Source organism: Eptatretus burgeri, chromosome 3 (assembly GCF_056783735.1).
Source record: "Eptatretus burgeri isolate ZD-2024b chromosome 3, Ebu_testis_v1, whole genome shotgun sequence".
NCBI classification, from domain to species: Eukaryota; Metazoa; Chordata; class Myxini; order Myxiniformes; family Myxinidae; genus Eptatretus; species Eptatretus burgeri.
Genome location: NC_140963.1, coordinates 141,735,543 through 141,759,359, shown reverse-complemented (window position 1 = coordinate 141,759,359; position 23,817 = coordinate 141,735,543). Strand labels below are relative to the sequence as shown.

Genomic DNA, 23,817 nt, shown 5'->3' with positions numbered 1-23,817 from the left:
GTGACTCCTTGAGGAATATCTGCCTACGAGAGATTCCGATGAGAATCGTTCTGCAGAGTAACCATGAAAAATATGCTTTTGCCTTATAACGTCACCAAATGACGTCATAATGTCTCAAGCTTGACATATCTAGAAAGCACTCATCGAGGTGTTCAATTTGAGGTACTACACGATATGGTTCCTAAAACTTGAAAATTTGACCTTGGGGTCAAATATGTTTGACCTTTGGCGCTAACTATGAAGGTCAAGGCCAATCGCCACCAAAAATTAATCAGCTGAGCGCCAGACCATGAACTGTATTCCCATGAAGTTTGAAGACGATCCGAATAAAATTACTCAAAAAATAAGGGTTTCGTCGACTCCCCTGATTTGCGACAAAGTGACCTTGACCTTCAAAAGTTTATGCGCTGAAAGGCACCTCTATAGGCCTCTGATATGCGAAGTTACAAAAATTTCCAATAACTGTGCTCTGCAGAGTGATTTATATGTGATTACAGACCAAAAAAAAACAAAAAAAAACAACATGAAGTTCAAGGCCAATCGCCACCAAAAATTAATCAGCTGAGCGCCAGACCATGAACTGTATTTCCATGAAGTTTGAAGATGATCCGATCAAAATTACTCAAAAAATAAGGGTTTCGTCGACTCCCCTGATTTGCGACAAAGTGACCTTGACCTTTGACCTTGACCTTCAAAATTTGTGCACTGAAAGGGACCTCTATAGGCCTCTGATATGCGAAGTTACAAAAATTTCCAATGATAACTGTGCTCTGCAGAATTTTTTATACGTGATTACAGACAAACAAAAAAAAAACATGCAAGCTGACTAACATATCTTGCAAAAACTTCGTTTTGGCAAGATAAAAAGATTAAAAGCTCCACAGAATTAGTAACTTCAACCAAATAAAATTACAAGTACAGGTACATTCAAAGTTCACCACCCCTATGCCAAATAAATAAATAAATAAATCCTCCAGCGTGTGACATTGACGGGGTGCCTTCGGAGCCCCGGCAATTCTGGGGCTGATGCCGTTGTGCAGCACGTGGAGTCAGAAATGGGAGGGAGCGATGAAGAATAAATTGATTTATTGCATAATTAAAAAAAAAAAATAGCAATCGTAAAATAATTAATTTCTTTATCAATTGGCTAATGGCACGTTAAAACCACCACACTTTCACCTGAATCAGTAACTTTTTGAAAATTAAGTAATTCATCAAAAAATTAATAATTAATCGATTTATTGATTATCAAGAAAATCAAAAACACTCTTTATAGCCAAATCACTTGTTCACTGCCATGTCCAAATATGAGCTTCCGAGCTCAAAGTGTGCCTGAGATATTGGCAGGATGAGAAATAAAATAAATAAGTAATTAATTAATCAATAATAATCAAGCAATTAATCAATTAATTGATTCATCAAAAAATAAAAATAAAATCCGTTTTTGCCAAAGCACATATTCACTTTTTGTCCCCAAATTTCAGCTTCCTTGCTCAAAGGATGGCTGAGATATCGTCCGGACAAACAGACAAACAAACAAACAAACAAAGGAGTAAAAACTGAGTACTCCCTTCGTCTGCGCCCAGCGATGACGTCATTCATCGCCTGGATATGTAATCGGGAAGGAGTGGTGTGCAACACTGCACTTAAAATACTTTCAAAATGAATCAAAAAAATAAGCATAAAAAATAAATAAATAAAACCTTCAGAACAAACCACGTCAAACAATACCACAAAAAAAAAACATCAAACATAAATGAGGACATGGAAAATAAGTTTACAAACACACAATACATGAAAACTCTGCAATAAAAAGGTTGTACATGACACACGAACATTAAACATGAAAAAGGAATTTCATAAAAACAAACATGGAAACACAAAACCTCGACCATGCAATACCAGCCAGGCACCCCCTAAACCCACTCCCCACCAAGCCATGAAAAACCCTTGATTATGACGATTCATTAAAAACAGAGAGGAACGTGGAACAATAAATAAATAAATAAATAATAAATTGTTCTCCATCGAAGGCTGTTCGTTTTTTTTTTTTGTTAGTTAGGGTTCAGGTTTGTTAGGGTTTTGTTACCCTAACCTAATTAACCTAACACCCTAAAACCCTAACAAATCGTGTTTCCCTGACCTCTGACCTCTCATTGATCCTGATTGCTCAGTGGATGGTTGTTGTCCTGTGTAAAGATTAACCATTAATCTTACTTTGAGATATTTATCCGTTAAATGTCACCTGTTTGTTTAACTCCCCTTTTCAGTTGATACATGCCTTCGCTCCTGAGACGTTTAAACCACACAACACATCCAGAAAAGATGACACTTTCAATAACAGAGGTATAAAATAGCATCATGAAGGTACAATCAACAAATTAACTAAACTTCCAGAAGTGCGGTACATTCCGTGACACAAATGCCCGACAATGATCTACCCATGATGGGAGTTTGTTATCGATGGCAGTACCAAGACAATTTTATCATCGCACAATGTCAATGTCACAATTAGCAATGGTAACCAGAATAACCGGTTGTCGTGTTTTCATAGTTCGAAAATAATCATAAACTCCTTGTTGTTACCAGCATTTGCTTCAAAATAAATGTCATTACCTCCACCAGCGAAGGTGGACAGTGGTGGTTTCCACCAGTGGATGATGTCTTATATTTTGGTGAAGATCCGGATCCAGATATGGATACGATAATTATTTAATTATTTAAGTGATTCCTCACCATTGAGATATGGGGCCAAAAACTATGTGTAGCACGATATCTCAAGAAGTTGTGGACGAGTTGTAACAAAACAAGGTGGAAGAGTTGGTTAGGTGACAAGAATAAGCCGATTCAATTTTCGTTAAGATCCGGATTCAGATCCACCCTATCAGTGGGATACAAAATGAAACTGTTCAGCCTGGCGGAGGTATGTTGTCTACGGAGTGCCGTTATAGTTGCACCATGAAAGGAAAGTTTGAATGAAGTAAGCCCTCATCCAACACGGGTTTTGGCAACGCGGATTCGTTTATACATGTGGGAATAAACGCGATGCTTATTTCCTGAACACACACAAAACCTGATCATGCGCAGATTTAAATGTGACGCTGTGACCAAGTCATGCGCAAAGGTGACATCTCCTGCCATCTTCTTGCACCCACACTGTTTTCAGTCTGTAAAACACCGTGGTCGAGTAAGTTTGTCACCTGGAGATTTGTTTAACTCAACGTTATTTAGCCGCATACTTAACAGAACATAGTTATTCATATGTAGTAATATATCAGGTCCCTTAAATACAGTTTGGCACCGAAACGTGAAGCCTCTCCAAGTGGTAGTGCAGTGAAGAAATCCCATAAGGTTATGACACCAGCAGAGAAAATCGATATTTTTGACAAGTTGCATGGTGGGATTGGTGTAGCGTCAGTCAGCGATGAGTATCATATGAACGAGTCCACTATTTAATTTGTTGGTGGTTCAATTAATTTAAAAAAAAAATTTGTTCAGCATTAAAAAAAAAATTATTGGTGGTTACTAGGTTACACAGTGCGGCAAGTTAAAATCGGTTGTTGATGACAATTTGAATATTGGAATGATAGTTTTGGGTCTATGGTTCGATGGAGGTGTGATGTAATGGACATGTCTGCAAGGTAAAGTGTTTATCGCTTAATATATTATTATATAAAGTGATGCATCATTAAAGTTATTCATATGTAGTAATTCTTTAAATAAAACTAGTAATTAAATAAGTTTGTATTAGGATATTGTATTGTTGTGTTGACTGACTATCTGGACACAACTTTGAGGTTGTGGGGTCCATTGATGTTGAGTAATCTACTGATGTGGACCTGCGACCGGGGTTGTGGACCCGCTGTTTGGAGAGGTTCTGGGTTGAAAGGATCGAAACCTCGATGATAAACGGTGCCCAGCTAATGATCCGGGCAGTTGGGAATCAGTCAATTATTCATAAGTTAAGGTTATAACTTCAAATAAAATAGCATTTGAAGTACTTACCAGTGTGTGTGTGTGTGTGTGTGTGTGTGTGTGTGTGTGTGTGTGTGTGTGTGTGCGTGCGTGCGTGCGTGCGTGCGTGTTGTTATATCTGGCTTCCTTCTTGGGATTCGGGTGTAGTAATTGGTCTTTATTTTAATGCATTCGTAAAAATGATTATAAGATCCGAGCTAGTGTGAAAGCTTTTCACTTGCTGGTGCAGAACCTATCTTAAGTTCCTGGGATAAATACTCTCATTGAAAAAAATGGAGGTTATTGAGTACGTGGACCAACAATCAAGTGGACAACAAGCGCTCAGTGATTGACAACACATAACCTCTATGAACGTGATTGCCAGTGACAGTTCAGGAAGAGGACGCTGAGGTTGATGATGTGACAATTAACCTCACATTATACAAATATAAATATATATATATATATATATATATATATATATATATATATATATATATATATATATAAAAATATATATATATATATATATATATATATATATATATATATATATATATATATATATATATATATATATATATATACACAAATACATACATACATGTTCAGGTATCCATCCATCCATTGGGATCATACTCTGTGCAGAGCATTGGTGCTACCTAAGCAGTCTCCTTGGCTATTGGACACAATCCTGGACAGGTTACCACTCCGAAACAGTATACCAGCGACCTCAGAAGGATGATAGGCAGTCATCCCCACCTGGTATTAATTCAACAGCTGAATGGAATTCCAACTGAGGATCATAGGATCCCAAGCCCACCACCCGAAACATTAAGCCAACACCAGGCATATGTTTAGGTATGTTAACAAAAAAAAAAGTTTAAAATATTTGTCCGTATGTTACGTTCTGCGGCCGTGTTCCTTTATTCCCAGTTTAGCCCATCAGGTCTTAAGCTTGCAAAACATGGTTTGGCTGAACGGGGCTGCATTCCAGGAACCTAACCCCCATGTTGGAAAAGGGTATACTGTTCGTTCTCTCGTTTTGGGTTTTCCTTCTGGGAAATGGAATGCAATTGATGTGATTTGAAGCATGTTAAATGCACACATCGCACCTGGTTCCGCACGTTGTGGCTGAACACATCGTGGTGACCGTGGCCACCTCGCATTGACCCCGGCCATCTCGTGCTACGTTTGTACCCAAATGCTACGCTCTGAAACATTTGGCCCATGCAGGTGCAGTAGCTAATTAAAGAAGATCAGACATGTATAATATATATCTCTATCTCTATCTCTATCTCTATCTCTCTCTCTCTCTCTCTCATACCCAACAATCACTGTTAGGGGTTATAAACATATTTCTTAAGATGAGAAAACATTTACTGCAACCACCCCCATACCCTGCTTAGCTTTTCCCCTCTACACTCCATTTTCAACCATTCCCCTCAATCACATTGAGATCTTGGGAAAAATTAACCGAGGCTTGGACCGCATAAAGATAGAGATTATTGAACTTTATCCTTTACTCGAGATAAATAAGTCAGGGGAGGGAGGGAGCTGTGTGTAGCAGAGCAAACTTTGTTGACACAAACCTTCGAACAGAAAATGGAACACTGTTCGAGTGATACCAACTTCAGCTTGTTCTTCGACAGTCAGGAGAGAATTTTGATCTCTTAATTGTGGAGCAAACCAAATTATTCTATTACTAATTCCAAAGCATCTGCTGCATCTGAACAGAAGGTGTAGAATGTTCCAGTGGGAGCTTGGTATGGATGGCATCAAACCATCTGGTCTGGACAACTCTGAGAGCTTGGCACAACCATCTGGCATGGAATACTTCATCAAAGCCTCAGTTAATATATCCCAACAACGAGAAATAAGACGCATCAAGTTTATCAAAACAATTACGATGAAATGTGACCGGCCTCAAAAAGGTCCATATCAGGACACCTGGCTTCACATCCAACTGAGGAACAGCACACACATTGATGAATCAATCTGTCTGTGAAGCATCAGGATGGCAGTTTACAGGTGGAGTTGGGATTCAAACTGAAAACAGATGGCTCAGAGAGGAGTGTGCTGACCTCTCTACGATCCTATCAGCCAGATATTTGCATAAGAAGTAATGATTACATTGATCATCTAAAAAAATATTAAATGATCCATCCTCTGCAATTTTGCAAATCACTCCTCTCACATTGCTGCTCCTTCACTTGAACAGCTTTGTCTAGGTCAGTGGTATAAAGTCTCCAAGCATTTTGAACCCACGTGGGCGTGAAGCCAGGTGCCCTGACCTCTTGACGTACCGGACATCTGACAACGAAATGTGATGGCCACTGCCTTTTCCAACCACGGACAAACCAATGCACAAATAACAAGAAAAAGAGCAATCAGAGATTGCAGACGCTCACAAGAACTTGTTTAGTGTGGTGTTTGTGTACTGGTATGTTACGTAATTAATAAGAGACATAATTTGAACTGCTACTTTATAATCTCTGACAGTGATGACTGGGTACCAAGACATCCCGCTTTGATGCAATACCGCTTTAATTGGATACCTGACCCTGACCCTTGACATTTATTATTATTATTCAATTGAATTCAGAATGGGATTAACATAAATTAAATTCAAATCAAATGGAAGACCAAATGGGTACAGTCCTGTAGTGGAGTAATCAGAAAGAACCCAAACAAGCAAAAAGCAAACACGAGCTCTGATGAGATTCTCACCAAAGTTCTAGTTTCTCATGAAATCCTATGGAACTTCGCTCACTAGAGCGCATACCTCCACCAAGGCTGAACAGTTTAAGTATTCTATCCCACTGATGTCCGCATCTAGATCGGGACCTTAACAAAAATCTAATCAGCTTGTTGTTGTCACCTAACCAACTCATCCACCTTGTTTTGTCCAAATCCATCCACAGCATTTTGAAATATCATGGTGTTTATCATTTTTGGCCCCATCTCTCAATGGTATTCATAGAATATATACCACATGCAGTCTTGAGAAGGACATGGTGCAAGCCAACTCTTCTGGATGCAAATTTTGAATTTACAAAAAAATCAAAAAATCAAATGGAAGACCACATAAAATAGGTACTGCATTGGAGTCATCAAAAGGAACCCGAACAAGAAAAAAAGCAAAGATGAAGTCATGAGGAGGAACCAGGATAGGACTCGGGTTTCAACTGCTACATTCATTCAGGCACAGCCAAGTGAGCCTTATTTCAAAAAAAAAAAAATGCAGTCAAAAAATTTAATAATTCTGGCTGCCAGACCATGCGTCCAATCAGGTTGAAATTCAAAACATATATTCCCCATGACTACTAGATCATAATTTTGAAGTCTCACGTCAATTGATGCAGCAGTTCAAGGGAGAGAATTTTAAAAATATTTTCCTTCAATCCAATATAGCTGCCAAACCATGTGACCTATCAATTATTCATAAACACCCTAGTATCCCCAAGGCTTGGAGAACGTGTGTGAAGTTTATTCTCGATCTGTTCAGCCATTTCTGAGAAGATTTTTGGAAAAAAACAAAAACAATGGCTGCTGAACCACATGACCGATGATATCATAATTTTTTTCCTGTTGACCAATTTATCCCAAGATCATCCTCAACAATTTTCACATTGATCAGATGTAGCGTTCCACATATGCAATTAAGACATCACAACAAAGACACCTATATATGACCTCATAAAAAATAATAATAATAATAATAATCGCACTTATTCCCTATGGGGAGTACTTGACAGGTGCCAAGTTTCAATTTTTTCCATGGAGCAGTTTTTAAGATGCAGAGGTCCAACGTTTCTCCTTTTTTCCAACATGGCTGCCACACCACATGACCTATGACGATAATCATCATTAAAAAATTATTCATGAGTAGTCACACCTTTGGTGAAAGAGTAGGAGGTTGGGACTATACTCTGTGCAGAGCGTTGGTGCTGCTGAAGCAGTCTCCTTGGCTATTGGGCACAATCCTGGACGAGTCGCCACTCCGACACAGTATACCAGCATGCTGGCACTCATTTTGCCGACCTCGGAAGGATGACAGGCCGAGTTAACCCCACCTGGTATTAATTTAATAATATTAATGGTATTGAACTCAGGACCCTAGGATTGAAAGCCCGCCACCCTCACCGTTAAACCAACACCAGGCATCGATGGTGAAAGTTTTGTGTCAATCCGACAAACGATTCGAGAGAAAATGGAATAACAAAATGCAGACATGCACTTACGTACACACGTACGGGACCAATCGCTTAACCCCACTTTTCGCTTCGCGAGTGTGGGCTAATAAAAAATTATCGTATTCGTATCTTCACCAAAATTTAATCAATTTGTCCTTGTCACACACCCAACCTATCCACCAACTTTCATCCAAATCCATCCATAACTTTTTAAGATATCCTGCTCAGAGACAGAGAGACAAACAAACATAACCCACATCCACCTTTGGTGGCAGAGGTATCATATTAAATACAAACTATAACTTTCTGTACGTTCAGATTACTTTAACTCAGCAAAACGGCAAAATACAAGGTTTCGTCTACCGCTTGTTGACGATTCTCATTTAAAGCAAACAATGAAATCAAACCGAACCTGCGTGTCATCTTCCTGGAATCCTGCATAGAGAAGTACATCACGCAGCCACACGCCGCCCCACCGAGCGTTACCCAAAGCACCGATGTTCCAGTTCAGACCCTTAACAGGCCGCACGTGAGTCATCTCCTTACGGCGGTTTCCAGCACACTGCAGTGTAGCCACCACTTCCTGCTTGGGGAACTTTTTTTTGAGTTCTTCTAAAGAAAGGAATACAGGTGTTGGTATACCTTCTCCCCTCACTTCCAATCGATATGCCTCCGGGTCTATGTCTGGCACAGGAAGATGGTTGCGTTTGTAAAAGAAAGCATTTGGCGTAAAGTACGAGGCAGTAAGGATCTCCGCCGGAGTTTCGGCATTAAAGGGTTTGCTGCTGTTAACGATCAGCACAGGGTGCCTCGGTGGATCGCATGCATATGGATCGGATGAAACGCCGCTCGACATTGCAGCCTCGTCCACATCAAGGTACCCGATATGGTACTTTTTTAAGATGCACAACACTTCTGGATTTGAATGCACGGCATACATCTCCCAAAAAGGTTCCAGGGGTCCTCCGGCAGCCATCAAAATCTTGTCTCCACCTGGATGCAAATCCACAAAATCTGTGATGTCATAAACACAACCTTTGTAAGTGACCCAGATTCTCTGTTCAAACGTGCAATGCTGAGCGATCTCTTTGCACGTAAACGATGGTAGGTCTTTGCAATGGGAGTTTCCTTTGACAGCACCACCATCCTTTGCCTCTGCCTTATCAGCACCTGTGGAGGCCTAAAGGCAATAAAATGGAAAACAAATCAAAATTGACGTTTTGACTCGCACAGAGAGCTACAAATGCCATCAAGCATAGTCTGCTAATGCAGACACTAAAGTCCTATATTGTACAGATATGCTTATATATAGGCTTGGTAGGATTCAATTTTTACCGGTAGATGTGAGAGTTCCATTAATAGAATTCCAATAATGTGTTAAAAATGCATTGATCGTTTATGCAGAGCTGCAAATTCCTGCTTCAGCCGGTTCTGGGCCAGAGTATTCAGTGTACAATGCATGCGTAAACAGCCAGTTCTGGGGCAGAGCATTCGGTGTACAGTACATGCGTAAACAACCAGTTCCATGGCGGAGTATTCAGTGCATGTGTAAAGATCCGGTTCTGGGGTGGAGCAGAATGTTTATTCACGGTGTCGGTGATAGCTCGCCTCCTCTTTGTGAAGGACACTGTGGGATCTTTAACATCCATCATCTAATGTCGGCTGATGGGATTCCCAGTTTCACGTCTATCCGAGGGAAAGCACACACATTAATGAATCGCCCACCTGTGAATCCATTGGGATGACAGTTTAGAGATGGGTGGGGGTTCAAACCCAGTCTAGACAGCTTAGAGGTGAGTGTGCTTAACTCGAGGACATCCAGACAGCCCCCACATTTTAATATACTAGTACGTGGCCGTACGTGTGTGGCCGTACGTGCGTGGCCGTACGTGCAAACCAAAAAAAAAAAAACCTTTCAAACAAACACACAGGCCGTTCCTTCGCTCTCGTAAATGATGACTGGATTGGGGCATTGTGTTTATCTATAAATGCGCATAAGAAATCGAGAAATTATTACAATACAGTGTCATCACTATCCGGAAGTCCATACGTTGTAACCCGTAATGGGGAATGCGGCTGTATGAGGATCTCTTCCCCAACGGCTACACCTACGCAGCAACGTGTCCTGTGATTGGTTACTAAATGGCGCATCAGCCACACCTACGCAGTAAAGTGTCCTGTCATTGGTTGGTAAATAAATGGCCATAACTTGGGAAGCACTTGTCCGATTAATATCAAACCTTGAAAACGCACATACTCAGGTCCCCAGCAATATAGCTGGCAAGTTTCAATTAGATCGGACCAGTGGTTGTCAAGAAACAGCGGTCTCTCACACACACACACACACACACACACACACACACACACACACACACACACACACACACACACACACACACACACACACACACACACACACACACACACACACACACACTGCTGGAATTATAGATATATAAAAATCTAAATAAATAATCAGAAATAAACATCGGTTTTAAACATCGAGATAATTTTTTTAAATCGTACTCTCGTCATGAAGGAAGCAGTTCAGTTTGGCGTTTTAATATGAAATATGCAAAGCCGAGAAATAATGAAACCGTTTACAATGACCCCTTGGAACTCATTACAATTACCCTTTCGAACCCAATAGAATTACCCTTTAGAACCCTTTAAAATTACCATTTATAACCCTGTAAAATTACCCTTTTGAACCATTTATAATTACCCTATAGAACCCTTTTAATTCATTACAATTACCCTTTAGAATCATTTATAATTACCCTTTAGAACCCTTTATAATTCATTACAATTACCCTTTAGAATGCTAAAAAATTACCCTTTAGATCCCCTTAGAATTACCATTTAAAATTACCGTTTGGAACCCTTTATAATTACCATTTAGAATTACCCTTTAGAACCCTTTATAATTACCCTTTAGATCCCCTTAGAATTACCGTTTAAAATTACCCTTTGGAACCCTTTAGAACCCTTTAAAATTACCATTTATAATTACCATTTAGAACCCATTATAATTACCCTTTAGAACCCATTATAATTACCATTGAGAACCCATTATAATTACCATTGAGAACCCATTATAATTACCCTTTCGAATTGGCTGAGTGAGCTTTGAGCCATAGGGACTCCGAGCTGGGACACCTTTTGTTGTCATGTAAAATTTCTCTATATTTCTGCTTTCTGATTAATTTGCATTTTTATTCCATACATTTATTTCAATGCATAATATACATATTCATGTAATTTTATATGATGATTATTATTTCTGGATATGGATATATTTGTGAGTTTGGTCTATTATTGTAAATTTGACAAATATCAGTCTTTGGAATGCCTTGTTGAGTGTTTGAAGTTCTTAAAAAAACCAAAATGATGATGATTATGATGATAGAATTACTCTTTAGAAATACTAGTGGGCCCATTGGTCTATTGCAGGGGTCGGCAACCTGCGGCACTTTACGGACCTAAGTGGGGCTCCCAAGCCTGATCAATAAAATCCCCCTATTTACCATTATAAATTAATTTTCAGAAAAATATTTGTGAGTATCGTGAAAGGACAAAATAATACTTGAGAACGTTGGCAGTAATAAACAGGAAAATATATCCGATTACCGACAAATTCTGTGAGCAAGACTTACACATTGTGCTCCGCGCACAGCCTGCTCTCCATTACGCGGTTATTTTCGACATCTTGTCGACAATATTATTGCTTCAACCCATTTTGCAGCCTCAGTTTACCATTCGAACCCCCCCCCCCCCTTCTAAAAAGTTAGCGACACCCTGATCCACACTGGGCAGGTATGCAAAAATCCCGTCATCAATGACTTGTATGTAAATAACAAACGAGGTGATGTTTCGATAACTCCCCTTCGATAGAGGGTGCACTTGCGTGTGACGTCACCACGTTTGCTGTCCACCATCTTGGAGTACCAACAAAGAAAACAAACTGAACGTGCACCGCATTATTGTATTTACATTTGTTAAAATAGGAGTTAAAATGGTGAATTTTTGCTCATTATTTTATTTTGGCAATTGCTTTTGCCAAACTTGGAGGCTTGACTTGCAAGTTATGAGGGATGTTCAAGAGGGATTCGGAATGAGATTGTCACGACCAACAAACGTGTGTGTGTGTGTGTGTGTGTGTGTGTGTGTGTGTGTGTGTGTGTGTGTGTGTGTGTGTGTACACAGAGATTTCACTTCATGGTGGACATCACCTCACTTTTAAATTGCCTTAACAGAAAGCTGCAAAGAAAGGGAAACACAGCTCACTAGCTTTTAGAAGAGGTGCTATCATTTGAGTGAAAACGAGCATTGTTTGCGAGAGACATACTGTGAACTTGACACAGAGAACCTAAAAAATGTGATACTGGAAATGCAAGCCTTCACAGGGCGATTTCAAGAATTCAGAAAGGAAAATGCAACTATATTATTTGTGTTGAAACCCCTTGAAGCAGACACTTCTGAAGTCAACTTTTCAGCATTTACAGGAGTAGACCAAGCAGAACTAGAACTTGAACTGGCCAATTTGCAGGACAACGACATGTGGAGTTCTACATTCAGAGGCTTAGTGATCAAACTCGAAAATCTAGAAAGGCACAGATCTACCCTGGTCTAACATGAAGAGATGTGAATTTGGCATTCTGTCCATCTTCGGATTGACTTACCTGTGTGAGCAAGCATTTTCAAGTATTAATTTCATGAAAAGCACACCGAGAAACCGATTGAATGAGGTGAGTTTAAAGTCCTGCTTGAAAATGAAAACAACAGCACACTGTCCAAACATTGAAGACTCTTCAAAGAAACTCTACAGGAGAAATCACACGAAACTAGAAGGGCACTTGGTAGAGCGCATACACCCGCCATGCAATGCCTGATCCATTAGATGAGTAGAACATATCGGGCCCAATAAATTTTCGAATTATCCTGTACATGTATATACTGTATGTGTATTGTGTATGTGTATGTGTATGTGTATGTGTATGTGTATGTGTATATATATATATGTATACATATACATATCGTTTTTGGCTCCATCTCTCAATGGTGAAGAATCACTTAATTAATTTAAAAATCTGCTATCTGAATGTGGATTTGGATCTTCACTAAAACGGAATCAATTCGACCTTGTCACACACCCAACCTGTCCACCAAATTTCTGCAGAATTCGTCCACAACTTTTTGAGATATTGTGCTATATATCGTTGTAGCCCTATCTCTCAACGATGAAGAATCACTCTAAAATTCCAGTAGCTGGATCTGGATCCGGATCTTCACCAAAATCTAATCAGTTCGTCCTTGTCGCACACCGAACATGTCTACAAAATTTCATCCGGATCCTAACACAACCTTTTGAGATACGCTGCACACAGACAGACAGAAAAAACAAACAGATACACAGGGGTGAAAACATGATCCGCCTTCCACCTTCGGTGGCGGAGGTAAATATTGGTAAGCTGACTCGATGTACTGAAGAAAATTTAATGGCCCCTTTCATTGATACCAACTCAATAAACATGTATTGCATTTAAAAAACTAGAGTAATTCGACTGCGCACAGTCGACGGGTATGCCTCCGCTCTCCCGCACAAACACTTGAGTATTGACATATTTGACCCTTGACCTTTATCATATCTGGCCTAAAATCTAATCAGTTAATTACCCTGTCTTACTTTACCTTTTGACCAAGTTTGATGAAATTCTACAATTTTCTTCTTGAGTTATCGTGAAAACGAAAATACGGACGGACGGACGGACAACCAGGAAACATAATGCCTCCAGCACCCTTGATGCAGAGGCATAAAAATAAATGTGTGTGTCTGTCCTGTTATTCAATTATTGAAATAGGGTTTATGTGCATTGCGACTCTTTAGATATCGCGTTGATGATCAAATTTGAAAAAATGGCTCTTCTTGTTATTTGGGTTGCTGACCACTGGTTTATTGGATCAAATTCTTATTGGTCTTCAATCAAGGCCTTGTTGCATACCTGCCTGCTGTGCTGCTTGAGCATTAGTTTGCCTTTCACCAAACGCAGATGTGCTTGGGCCAGGGCGGGGATTATACGTTCGTTATTATTCTTGCCAAATGAAACTATTATTTTTGTTGTTAATTTTATAAGTATTAATTAATATATGGTTTGTTACAATGTAATCATTATCTTTATTTTGTAAGTAGAATGCCATGCTGTGGAAGGGCACATTAAGCTGCTCTATACACCGTCGCATGGCGTGCATTTAAAACATGAGAATTCTTCCGGGTTATTTGCAATTAATTCGCTTAATTAACTCGGGAAATCATGACGATCATTTGAGTGCATCACATTCCACATGAGAAGGCTCTAATTGGAACTCCACAAAAAAACATGACACACACACATCCATTTATAGTGGGAACACCGTATGTTTGACATGTTCTACTTCTTCATTTTTGAAGGAAACGTCGGACGGATGGAAATAGTCAGATATTGAAGCGGCTTTACCGCTTAAAAATAAAAATCGAATTCTGCTAAGCTTAGTTATCAAACTAAAAAGATATAATTTGTACGGGCTTTCGGGTGTTACAGTGAGAAAGCACAAACAAAAGAAAAGATTGTCACAAATCTCTTCAGTAAATCAAATGATGTAACATAAACTCAAAATTTGTGATTATCGTTTTTATCATTACAAGTAACAAGAAGAAAGAGAAATCAGAAATTGCAGACCCTCCCTCGCCAGGACTTGTTATGTGTGGAAATAAATGGAAGGACATATGAAAGGTATAAATGGTATACGTAGTTGTAAATGTGTGAGGGTCAAAGGTCTGAAAAGTTGCAAAGGTCAAATGGTCTGAAGGTCTATAATGTTGAAATGTATTAAAAGGTTTAAATGGTCTACAATCTCTAAAGGGTTTTAAAAAGTCAAAGAAGTCTAAAGGGTCTTAAAACGTCGAAAAAGGGTCTAAAAGTCAAAGGGGTCTACAGGGTATTAAAATGTGTGAAGGTCTAAAGGATAGAAATGAGTCTTAAGGTCTTCGGAATTCTAAAGGGTATAAGAGGCTTTAAAGGGTCCTTGAAGTCTAAGGGTACCAAAGGGTGTAACGGCATCTGTGGGGTGTTAGGGGTCTAAGGTCTTGAGGGTCCGAAAGGGTCTGAAGGGTTTTAGGGGTCTTACAGGGTCTTGGGGGTTCTAAAGGGTTCAATGTAATTAATACACATACTCACGTCTGTGTGGACAAACAGACAGACACAAATGCAATATCCTCTCCTTTGGCGAGGGTAATAAGTCCGATCACATGGACTGGTTAAGGATAGGGGATTCGAAAATGCACAACACTGGAAGAAAGGTTGTAAAGTTAGTGAAGACTGTTAACATTATCAGTGAGGCTGGGTTAATCTGTACTAATAAAATAGCCTGTGTGTTTGTGTTTGTACATGTGTGTTTGACAGCACCATAGCTCCATGAAGCTGACAACGAGAAACTTCAAACGTTGTATGCATGTGAATTGATATGATTTGTTGAATTAAGTATATTTTAAAAAAAAATAATAATAAAGTTGCTTCCTTTTCCCATCACTGGGAACAGGTACTTTTGTTATATGTAATGAATAGACGGCTCCAGTCAGCACAGGTTGCCCGAAAATTCAAACTACCTGACCAGTGCCTTTTATTGAAGCCATTATGTTATTTAAAATGCAAACTTTTTAAATGTATCATTATTATTTGAATTGCAGAGATAAAACGAGCGACTTGGGGACAGAGCATGTAACAACTTGTCAGTTTACTTCATTGATGTCAGTTGGATTATTTTATCCATCGAGTGTGGTTTCACACACATACCGATATTTACCGTGGACTTTTTATATCTTGGTGAAGGCTCATCGGAAACGCTGGACAGCTCTTCCAATGAGCATACTTTCATTGAGCTGGACAGTAAGACAAACTGACAACAGGGTAGAATGAGGTGCACAGATGGACAAATATGCAAACAACATTAACAAGAAAATAAATTACGACCACGTTGCATTGTTATGATTCTTCTTGGTCGAAACTCGCTTTGGAAACCCAAAGTGGCATGCTTCTCAAGGTGATCACATGACAATCAGGCTAGATCTGTACTTGAGGGGAATTTTCATTTTAAGGGCCAGACTCTCTAGGGCACAATTGGTAAGAGAGAATTACAAACTACCAATCATGAGTGTCAGAAGTAGAGATTGTTTTAAGCAGGTAGTCAAACAAAAGAACAAGTGAGAAATCTTCTTGTTTTATCCATGATTAAAAGGAGCAGCATCTGTCAGTGTGTCACACCGATTTCTAAAGAGTTCTGGCCGTTGTAGAAAAATAAAAATGGTACCGTTGGGAAGCCAGTAATCAATTTACTCGGAACAAAAATGTCAAAGTTGAAAAATGCCATGTCCGTTTAATCAAACAAAAAATCCTTTTACTGTAGCAGGACCTGGAGCTTCATGTAGTGGTTCCAACGGTACCATTTTTATAATTCTACGACAGCAGGAACTCTTTAGAATAAAGCATGACGGACATGGAAGGAGCACACAAACAACAACAACCATTTTTCCCCCAATTATGCAAAGATGTTCAAATCCCTCAATGAAGGACAGGCCTTCCAGGCCAGTACTAATTAGAAGGGAAAGTGACTACAAATGGATACAGATTACAGGCTAAATAATCAGAAGGCTGATCCAAGAGTGATGGATCTACTGGAGGAAGTTAGTTAAGGATAGGAATGGTAAACCTATTAGGTTGTCATGTGTTCACCATAAAACTACCACATAGTTATGGTGTCATGAGGAATACAATTAAAGGTAGTGGTAAAGTCATTTTGGAGGGTTAATTAGCGATGGAACCAATGAAAGAGATTTCAACCAACATTTTTACTTCCTCTTACTGATAAAATGGATTACAAATGAATGCCAAGCAAATAAACAATCAAAAGCATCCCTGAAGGACTGTAATCTCAACCCTTAATAATTCTACAATTACAGTCATGTGGTTCCAACCGTTTGAGGAGGAGGGTGTCGCAATTTATATACGTAGAGGCCCAAGCCAAGGGCTGTGCTGAACCCCGCCCCAATGGTGAGCATCGACCACTTTTGTCTCCCGCCGATAGACCATCTCCACCGGTCCCCATTCCTGTAACTCGTGGTATGAACAGCCACAAAACCACCAGGAAGAAACCAATACCGAGGGGCAGCTGCTGTGAGCCTGCATACCAGAAAATTGGAAATATGAGCTTTAGGTGCGGTGCAGTCCGTTTCCCCCAACGGTTTGAACATTCACTTGAAATACATTTCACAATGTTTTTATTTTTTTTTTCTCATCGGCATTACGTTTTTATAACTGCAATATCAAACTTGCAAAACAAACTTCAATTAAAATTGGACATCATGCCAAGTGCCTCGGTTTCTACGCATGGCACCAGTGCAGGCTCGACAACACAACAACACAAAATATATGTGATGCGACTTTCAACGTTCATTCTAACACTTCAATGGGAGCTTAACAATTTAATAGTCATAATAAATATCTGGCCTGTCAATAATTTCCCCTTTAAAGATTACATTTGTGGGTTCTGACATCATACGTACATGTGCGTATATATCTAATATATAAAGCTCTTTCAAACCACTGACTGACTGACTGATAAGAAAGATGGGGATTTTCCGGGTGACATAGAAAGGTGAAATATTTTGTGGCAATGGACATCAAAGCCCGTACACCAGGGAAAAAAATTAAAATCACAGAATCGCCATACAACAACCATATATGAAAACATAATAAATCAAATAAATAAATAAATAAATAAATGAAAAAGTCAAATGCAGGTGACAACCCGAGACAAACGGTGATTTTCTGTGGTGATGGACATTGAAGCTGATACACCGGGGAAAAATCACAGAATAGTCAAGCAACATTCATACGTGAACAAATAAATAAATACATAAAGGGGGAAAAAAATATAAAAAAAATAAAATGAAAAATAAATGCAGGTGAGCGACCCGAGACAATGGGGAAGCACGTTAATTTTGTGTGCTGATAGACATCGAAATGGATACACTGGGGAAAATCACAGAATCGTCGCACAACATTCATATATGAAAATATAAAGATGAAAAAAATTAATAAAAATAAATAAATGGAAAAAAATCAAATTTAGGTCAGTGACCCGAGACAATGGGGAAACACACCCCATTAGTATATATATATATATATATATATATATATATATATATATATATATATATATATATATATATATACACATATACATATATATATATATATACACATATACACATACATATATATATATATACATATAAACATACATATATATATATATATATATATACACATACTTATATATATATATATATATACACATACATATATATATATATATATATATACACATACATATATATATATATATATATATCTATATATTCATATATATATACATATACATATACACATACATATATATATATATATATATATATATATATATATATATATATATTGTTGTGGAGCCGGACGTCGGTTGTGAGCAGGACCGCTAGGTGGAGCAGCAGAGTCGACTCTGCCGAACACCCGGAATCTAGATCGTACCTTTCGGAAAAGTCCGAGGGTATGGGTCCCTTACAGGACCGTGAATCAACAAGAAATCAGCCACGTGGGACAGGGTTATTTGCCAAACTTCAAAATACCTAGAGGCCCACGTGGCGAGCTACCGAGGATTCACACCCTCGACGGCACTCGTAAGGGACGAGCCATATGCGTGCTCGACCCGTGCGTCACCCGAGCGGATGGTTACCAAAGTCCCGTCGGTCCAAATGCCCACCACTACGGCAACAACTGCCTTCTTTAATCCCCTAACACGCACCGTGCAAAGCCAATGGAGGAAAGGAGGAGGATGAGCTGAAACATTCAACAAGGGATTTATTTAAAATAGGGAAAGGGGAAACACAGAGCAGAATTAAACCGAATATAAAGAAATGCAAGGTACAAACAGCAAGCACTTAACGATTTCTACTTACAGACGAGCCCACAGACAGACACACAAACATGGATACCCAGAAGGACATGGACCTTCCCGCCTCGTGCAGTTTGGCTGAGACGAGCAAACCAGGCCAGCGTCGAGACGCGGTCAGAAGAACTAGGCGCCAGTGAGACGCGGTCAGAAGAAACAGGCGCCAGCGAGACGCGATCAGAAGAACCAGGCGCCAGCGAGAGGCGATCAGAAGAACCAGGCGCCAGCGAGAGGCGATCAGAAGAACCAGGCACCAGCGAGACGCAATCAGAAGAACCAGGCGCCAGCGAGAGGCGATCAGAAGAACCAGGTGCCAGCGAGACGCAATCAGAAGAACCAGGCGCCAGTGAGAGGCGATCAGAAGAACCAGGTGCCAGCGAGACGCAATCAGAAGAACCAGGCGCCAGCGAGACACGATCAGAAGAACCAGGCGCCAGCGAGACGCGATCAGAAGAACCAGGCGCCAGCGAGACGCGATCAGAAGAACCAGGCGCCAGCGAGATGCGAGCAGACGAACCAGGCGCCAGCGAGACGCGATCAGAGGAACCAGGCACCAGCGAGATGCGAGCAGACGGGGCGCGAATTCTTCCTCCCCGCGCTCGAGCAAATCTGCCGCAATTATTTGCTCTCCTCGCCTTCGTCGTTCTCCCGCGCGGTCCCCTCATGCGTGGCCCTCTCTCCTTGGGAGGACCACGTGTTACGGCCCCGCCTTCTTGCAAAGGACCACCCCTCAAACAAGCAGAGCCACATGTTCCTATGTGGGCTCCGCCCACGTACGTGCTGACACGCACGCGTTCAATGGTGCCGGTGGAGGATGGTGGGAGCAAGCGTGGTGAAGGCGTGTTGTTGTAGTTATAAGGGTTGGAAAAAATGAAAGAAAGCCCTGACTATCCAAATAACTCTGCAGCGCATGAACATTTAATTACCCATTAAACAAGGGAAAGGTAGCTATCTATCCACATTTACTTATCAAAATAACTGAGCTATGGGGACCTGAATGTCTGTGTGCACAAGGCTTCCAAATCGTAACAATATATATTCATATATGTATATTGTTGTGGTTTTGGAAATTCACAAAACACCATTCAGGTTCCACGAAGATCAGTTATTTCGATAAGTAAGTGTTTCAGGTTAGAATCCCCACCAATGTGTAAAGGGAATCATTCGTGTGCCGGGCTGTGAATCTTTGAGGTAGCCGTTATTCTTTCTCTGTCTTTAATTTCGACACATCCTACAAAACTCCTCACCAAGCAACGCTCCCCAACGCCACCACTGCTCAAGCCGCCATTGTGCGCCACGGCGCGAACCTAATTTGCATAACTGGATCACAGAGCGACTTCCCCGAAACACACGGGTGACGTCAGACTTGGGGTTTCCCGCGAGGGTCACCAGGGGTGAGAGGTCGGAGGTGAAAGGTGGGCGGAGCCCGGCCTCAGGTTCAGAGATCAAAGAACGGCTCACCTCGGGCCAATATAAGGGAGGAGCTCGAATGAGTTTGAGGCTAATTCGGGAGACGGGCGGAGCTTGGAGAGTCGAGTGTCGGGCGAGGTGTGTGTGACGCTGATCGAGGAGATATTCGTTGCTGTCTGGCAGGTGCAGTCATCGCGTCGAACAGCCGGAGTCAAGCAAGCTGCGTCGTGGTCCAGGCAGACGGCCCTGAGATGGTCGAGCGACGCTGAGGAGTGAACGGGTCCTAAAGAGCATCAACTCTGAAAGAGCAAGGACCCGTTCACCCCTCCGAGCGCGTCGCCGGGCAGGCCCAAACGCCCAGGCCGCGGTGAAGGCCAGACGACCAAGGAGAACTGGGCAAGCCACTCGCCAAGCTGATCAAGCCGCCCGACCGCTCAAGCGACCGACGCGTGCGACACGAGGGCCAAGCCAGGGACAGCAGGGGTCACTGACCCGAAGACCTTCGAGCCGTCACAAGGGGCGGCAAGGTAGCCTGCCCGGCCTCTTGTGAGCCTCTGGTCATCCAGGCTCCAAGTGGAAATAAAGACTCACGAGCCCTGTTCTTTTCAGGGGGGTTTTGTATGAAAGTGTTCTGTGGAACCTTGTGTGGTTAAGTGGAACTGAATTAAGTGCATGCCTGTACATAATAGATAAACATCGGCTGTAGGCTTTGCTCGTATCTTGCCCCCTTCCCCCATTGATTGCATGCCTGTATCAATAAATGTCCCCATTGTTTGAATGTCAATCTGCTCGTTGCGTCATTTCCTCCCATTGACTTCCACGGCGCGTTCGGGAAATTAGCCGGCTATTAAAGCCAAATTAAAGTGGTAATTGGTCTGACGGAAGTTGGCGATTAAAACCGCTCGTCATTGCACACGGAACAAGCGTGCTTAGCGGCTTGTTTCCGTACAAGTTCTGTTGAGGTATAAATTCTCGGTATTTCTGTCTGCATGGATAATTAGGTATATCGAGATTCGGCGATTAACCCTGTACCGCGTGGACAGAATATTGACAGTTTATGGTGCGTTAAGGCATCTGTAGCAGGTTTCCGGAGTTGTCCGGAAGCTACAACTGAATTCCGGGTTTCGGCGGGCCTGCGACTGCGTTTAGGCTGAAGCGGTCGTGCGTGGCTGTCCCAACCGGCTAATTCGCAACACTGGTGTCCAGGAGCGGGATAAGAACTTTTCCGCCTCCATACAAAATTCACGGAATCGGATCAAGGGTGTGCGAAGCGACCCTACGGTTCCACTAAATTGCGAGCGTTGCAAATTTTTTATTCCCGATACGCAAAATGGCAGCTCAAGGTGAGCAGGGGTAGGTGGGTTTAGAGAATAAGTTAATAGAATCAGAGGCCCAGGACGAAACCATCATGCAGGTCGACTATCCCCACTATCCCCCACAACCGAACTCAGTCCGTAATGGGCGCAGCGGCGGGGGTGGCGGCGTTTGACACCCCCCCCCCATCAAATTCCCTCCCCGGTCCCCAGTGAAACCGCGACCGATCGCGGCGGATCGGTCCTGCTAGAGCCATCGGGCATCGAACAGTTGATGCGGATGATACAAGTGATGGGAAACAGAATGGTTGCGAGCGCGCAAAGCATCAGGGGTGAAATGCAGAACATGGGGTTGTATGTGTCCATTATTACATCCTTAAAAACAGTACGTTTCCTGTTTGGAATGATTCTCAATTTTGTTTTGACAGCCAGGCAGGCAGTTCGAGTAAAAATATTATCTCACTCCTCTCTGCGTGTGTGTGATTGGGTTGAATACTTTGCCAATGTACGGAAAAACAGCAAATTGTTTTCGTATTCATGTTCCGTTTCATGTTCAAAATATAACATTCAATATAAATAAGTTATTCCTCGATCATACAATGATAAGACAGACGGACGAACGGAGATGAACCAATTGCTAAATCCTGCTTTTCACTTGGTGTGCACGGGGTAATAAGGTTCAAAATATGAATTATATTCCTTCCGAAAGCAACATGCAACATTTAAAGGAAAACCGTTCAGCTCCATGTACGGTAAATGAAAAGCCTATTGAGAAATTCGTGCAGTCACTCATTGCATTCAAAGTAAGTGTTATTGTGGTGGTGCTACTCAGTGCCTGATTGCAGTCAATTTTCATGTCGTCTCTTTTGCACTGACTTGTCTCGGTCGAGCCATCTTACTTGTAGTTTGATGTCATACATAGGTTTGTGATTTAGGTGTACAGCATGGGAGTAAAAAGCAAGCGGACATTTTAGATCGACTTGAAATAAGACCAGAAAATGGTATAGATGGCAAAGGTGAGAGTGGAAATTAATTCATTTTAAAATCTATGGTAAGGCTGGCAAACGAGACTACAGGTATACACACTCCCCTTTGAGCTGTCTCTCCCGAGTTTGAATCCTGATCCAGCTATAAACTGTCACCATGGTGTTTTGTATGTAGGGCAATATATCAACGTGTGTGCCATCTATTGCAATGACATTAAACTTGTGCCACCACTGGTTGTTAATGGATGTCAAAAATCCCAGAGAATCTTTTAGGAAGAGAAGGGGAGTTATCCTTAGCACGTTGATCGAATTACAAATCGCTGTAATTACAAACAGGGGGCACTGCATCAGCAACACAACGGTGCTCACCAGAAATTATGCGAATCTGGAGACACATGCTTCAAACGAAGAAAGAGATAACTATACAGTGATGTCACACTGATCCATCGTGTAAATCGCGTTTGGTAATTTGAGTAACAACTAAAATAAGTGTTATGGTGGTGGGTGCTACCAGCATATTTGATCTGCAAGAAACATTTAGGAAGAATTTTACTTAAAATAAATACATAAATTAATAAATGCTGTTGTTCTTAAGCTCACCTTAACGTTTGGAGCCACATTTTACATCCATGTACGCATGGGACTCGCACTCTCTGTAAAAGCATGATGAGCCCTGAAAATAAAACAACATTCAGCATTAGCACTTCATTTTCAAAACCCTCCTAATCACAGAATATATATATATATATATATATATATATATATATATATATATATATATATATATATATATATATATATATATATATATATATATATATATATATATATATATACACACACATACATGAGACGACCCGTGAACCCGTTGGATTCCCATTGTGAGAGCGATTGATAAAAAAATATATTTAAAATAAA

At 40.8% G+C, this 23,817-nt stretch overlaps 1 protein-coding gene across 2 annotated transcripts in view; it reads right to left on the bottom strand.

The window, feature by feature from the left end:
* Positions 1–23,586, bottom strand: part of SUOX (sulfite oxidase) — a 32,099-nt gene extending 8,513 nt beyond the window's left edge. The window contains exons 1-4 of one of the 2 annotated variants that reach the window (XM_085875984.1): positions 23,500–23,586; positions 17,158–17,362; positions 15,990–16,082; positions 8,563–9,330 (exon numbers count right to left, since the gene is read on the bottom strand). In XM_085875984.1, coding sequence (XP_085732110.1) covers positions 8,563–9,330; positions 15,990–16,082; positions 17,158–17,362; positions 23,500–23,564 — 1,131 coding nt within the window. In that variant the 5' untranslated portion in view covers positions 23,565–23,586. The remainder of the gene's footprint in view (positions 1–8,562; positions 9,331–15,989; positions 16,083–17,157; positions 17,363–23,499) is intronic. The other variant, XM_085875985.1, reaches the window with a different exon arrangement.
* Positions 23,587–23,817: the final 231 nt, after the last annotated feature.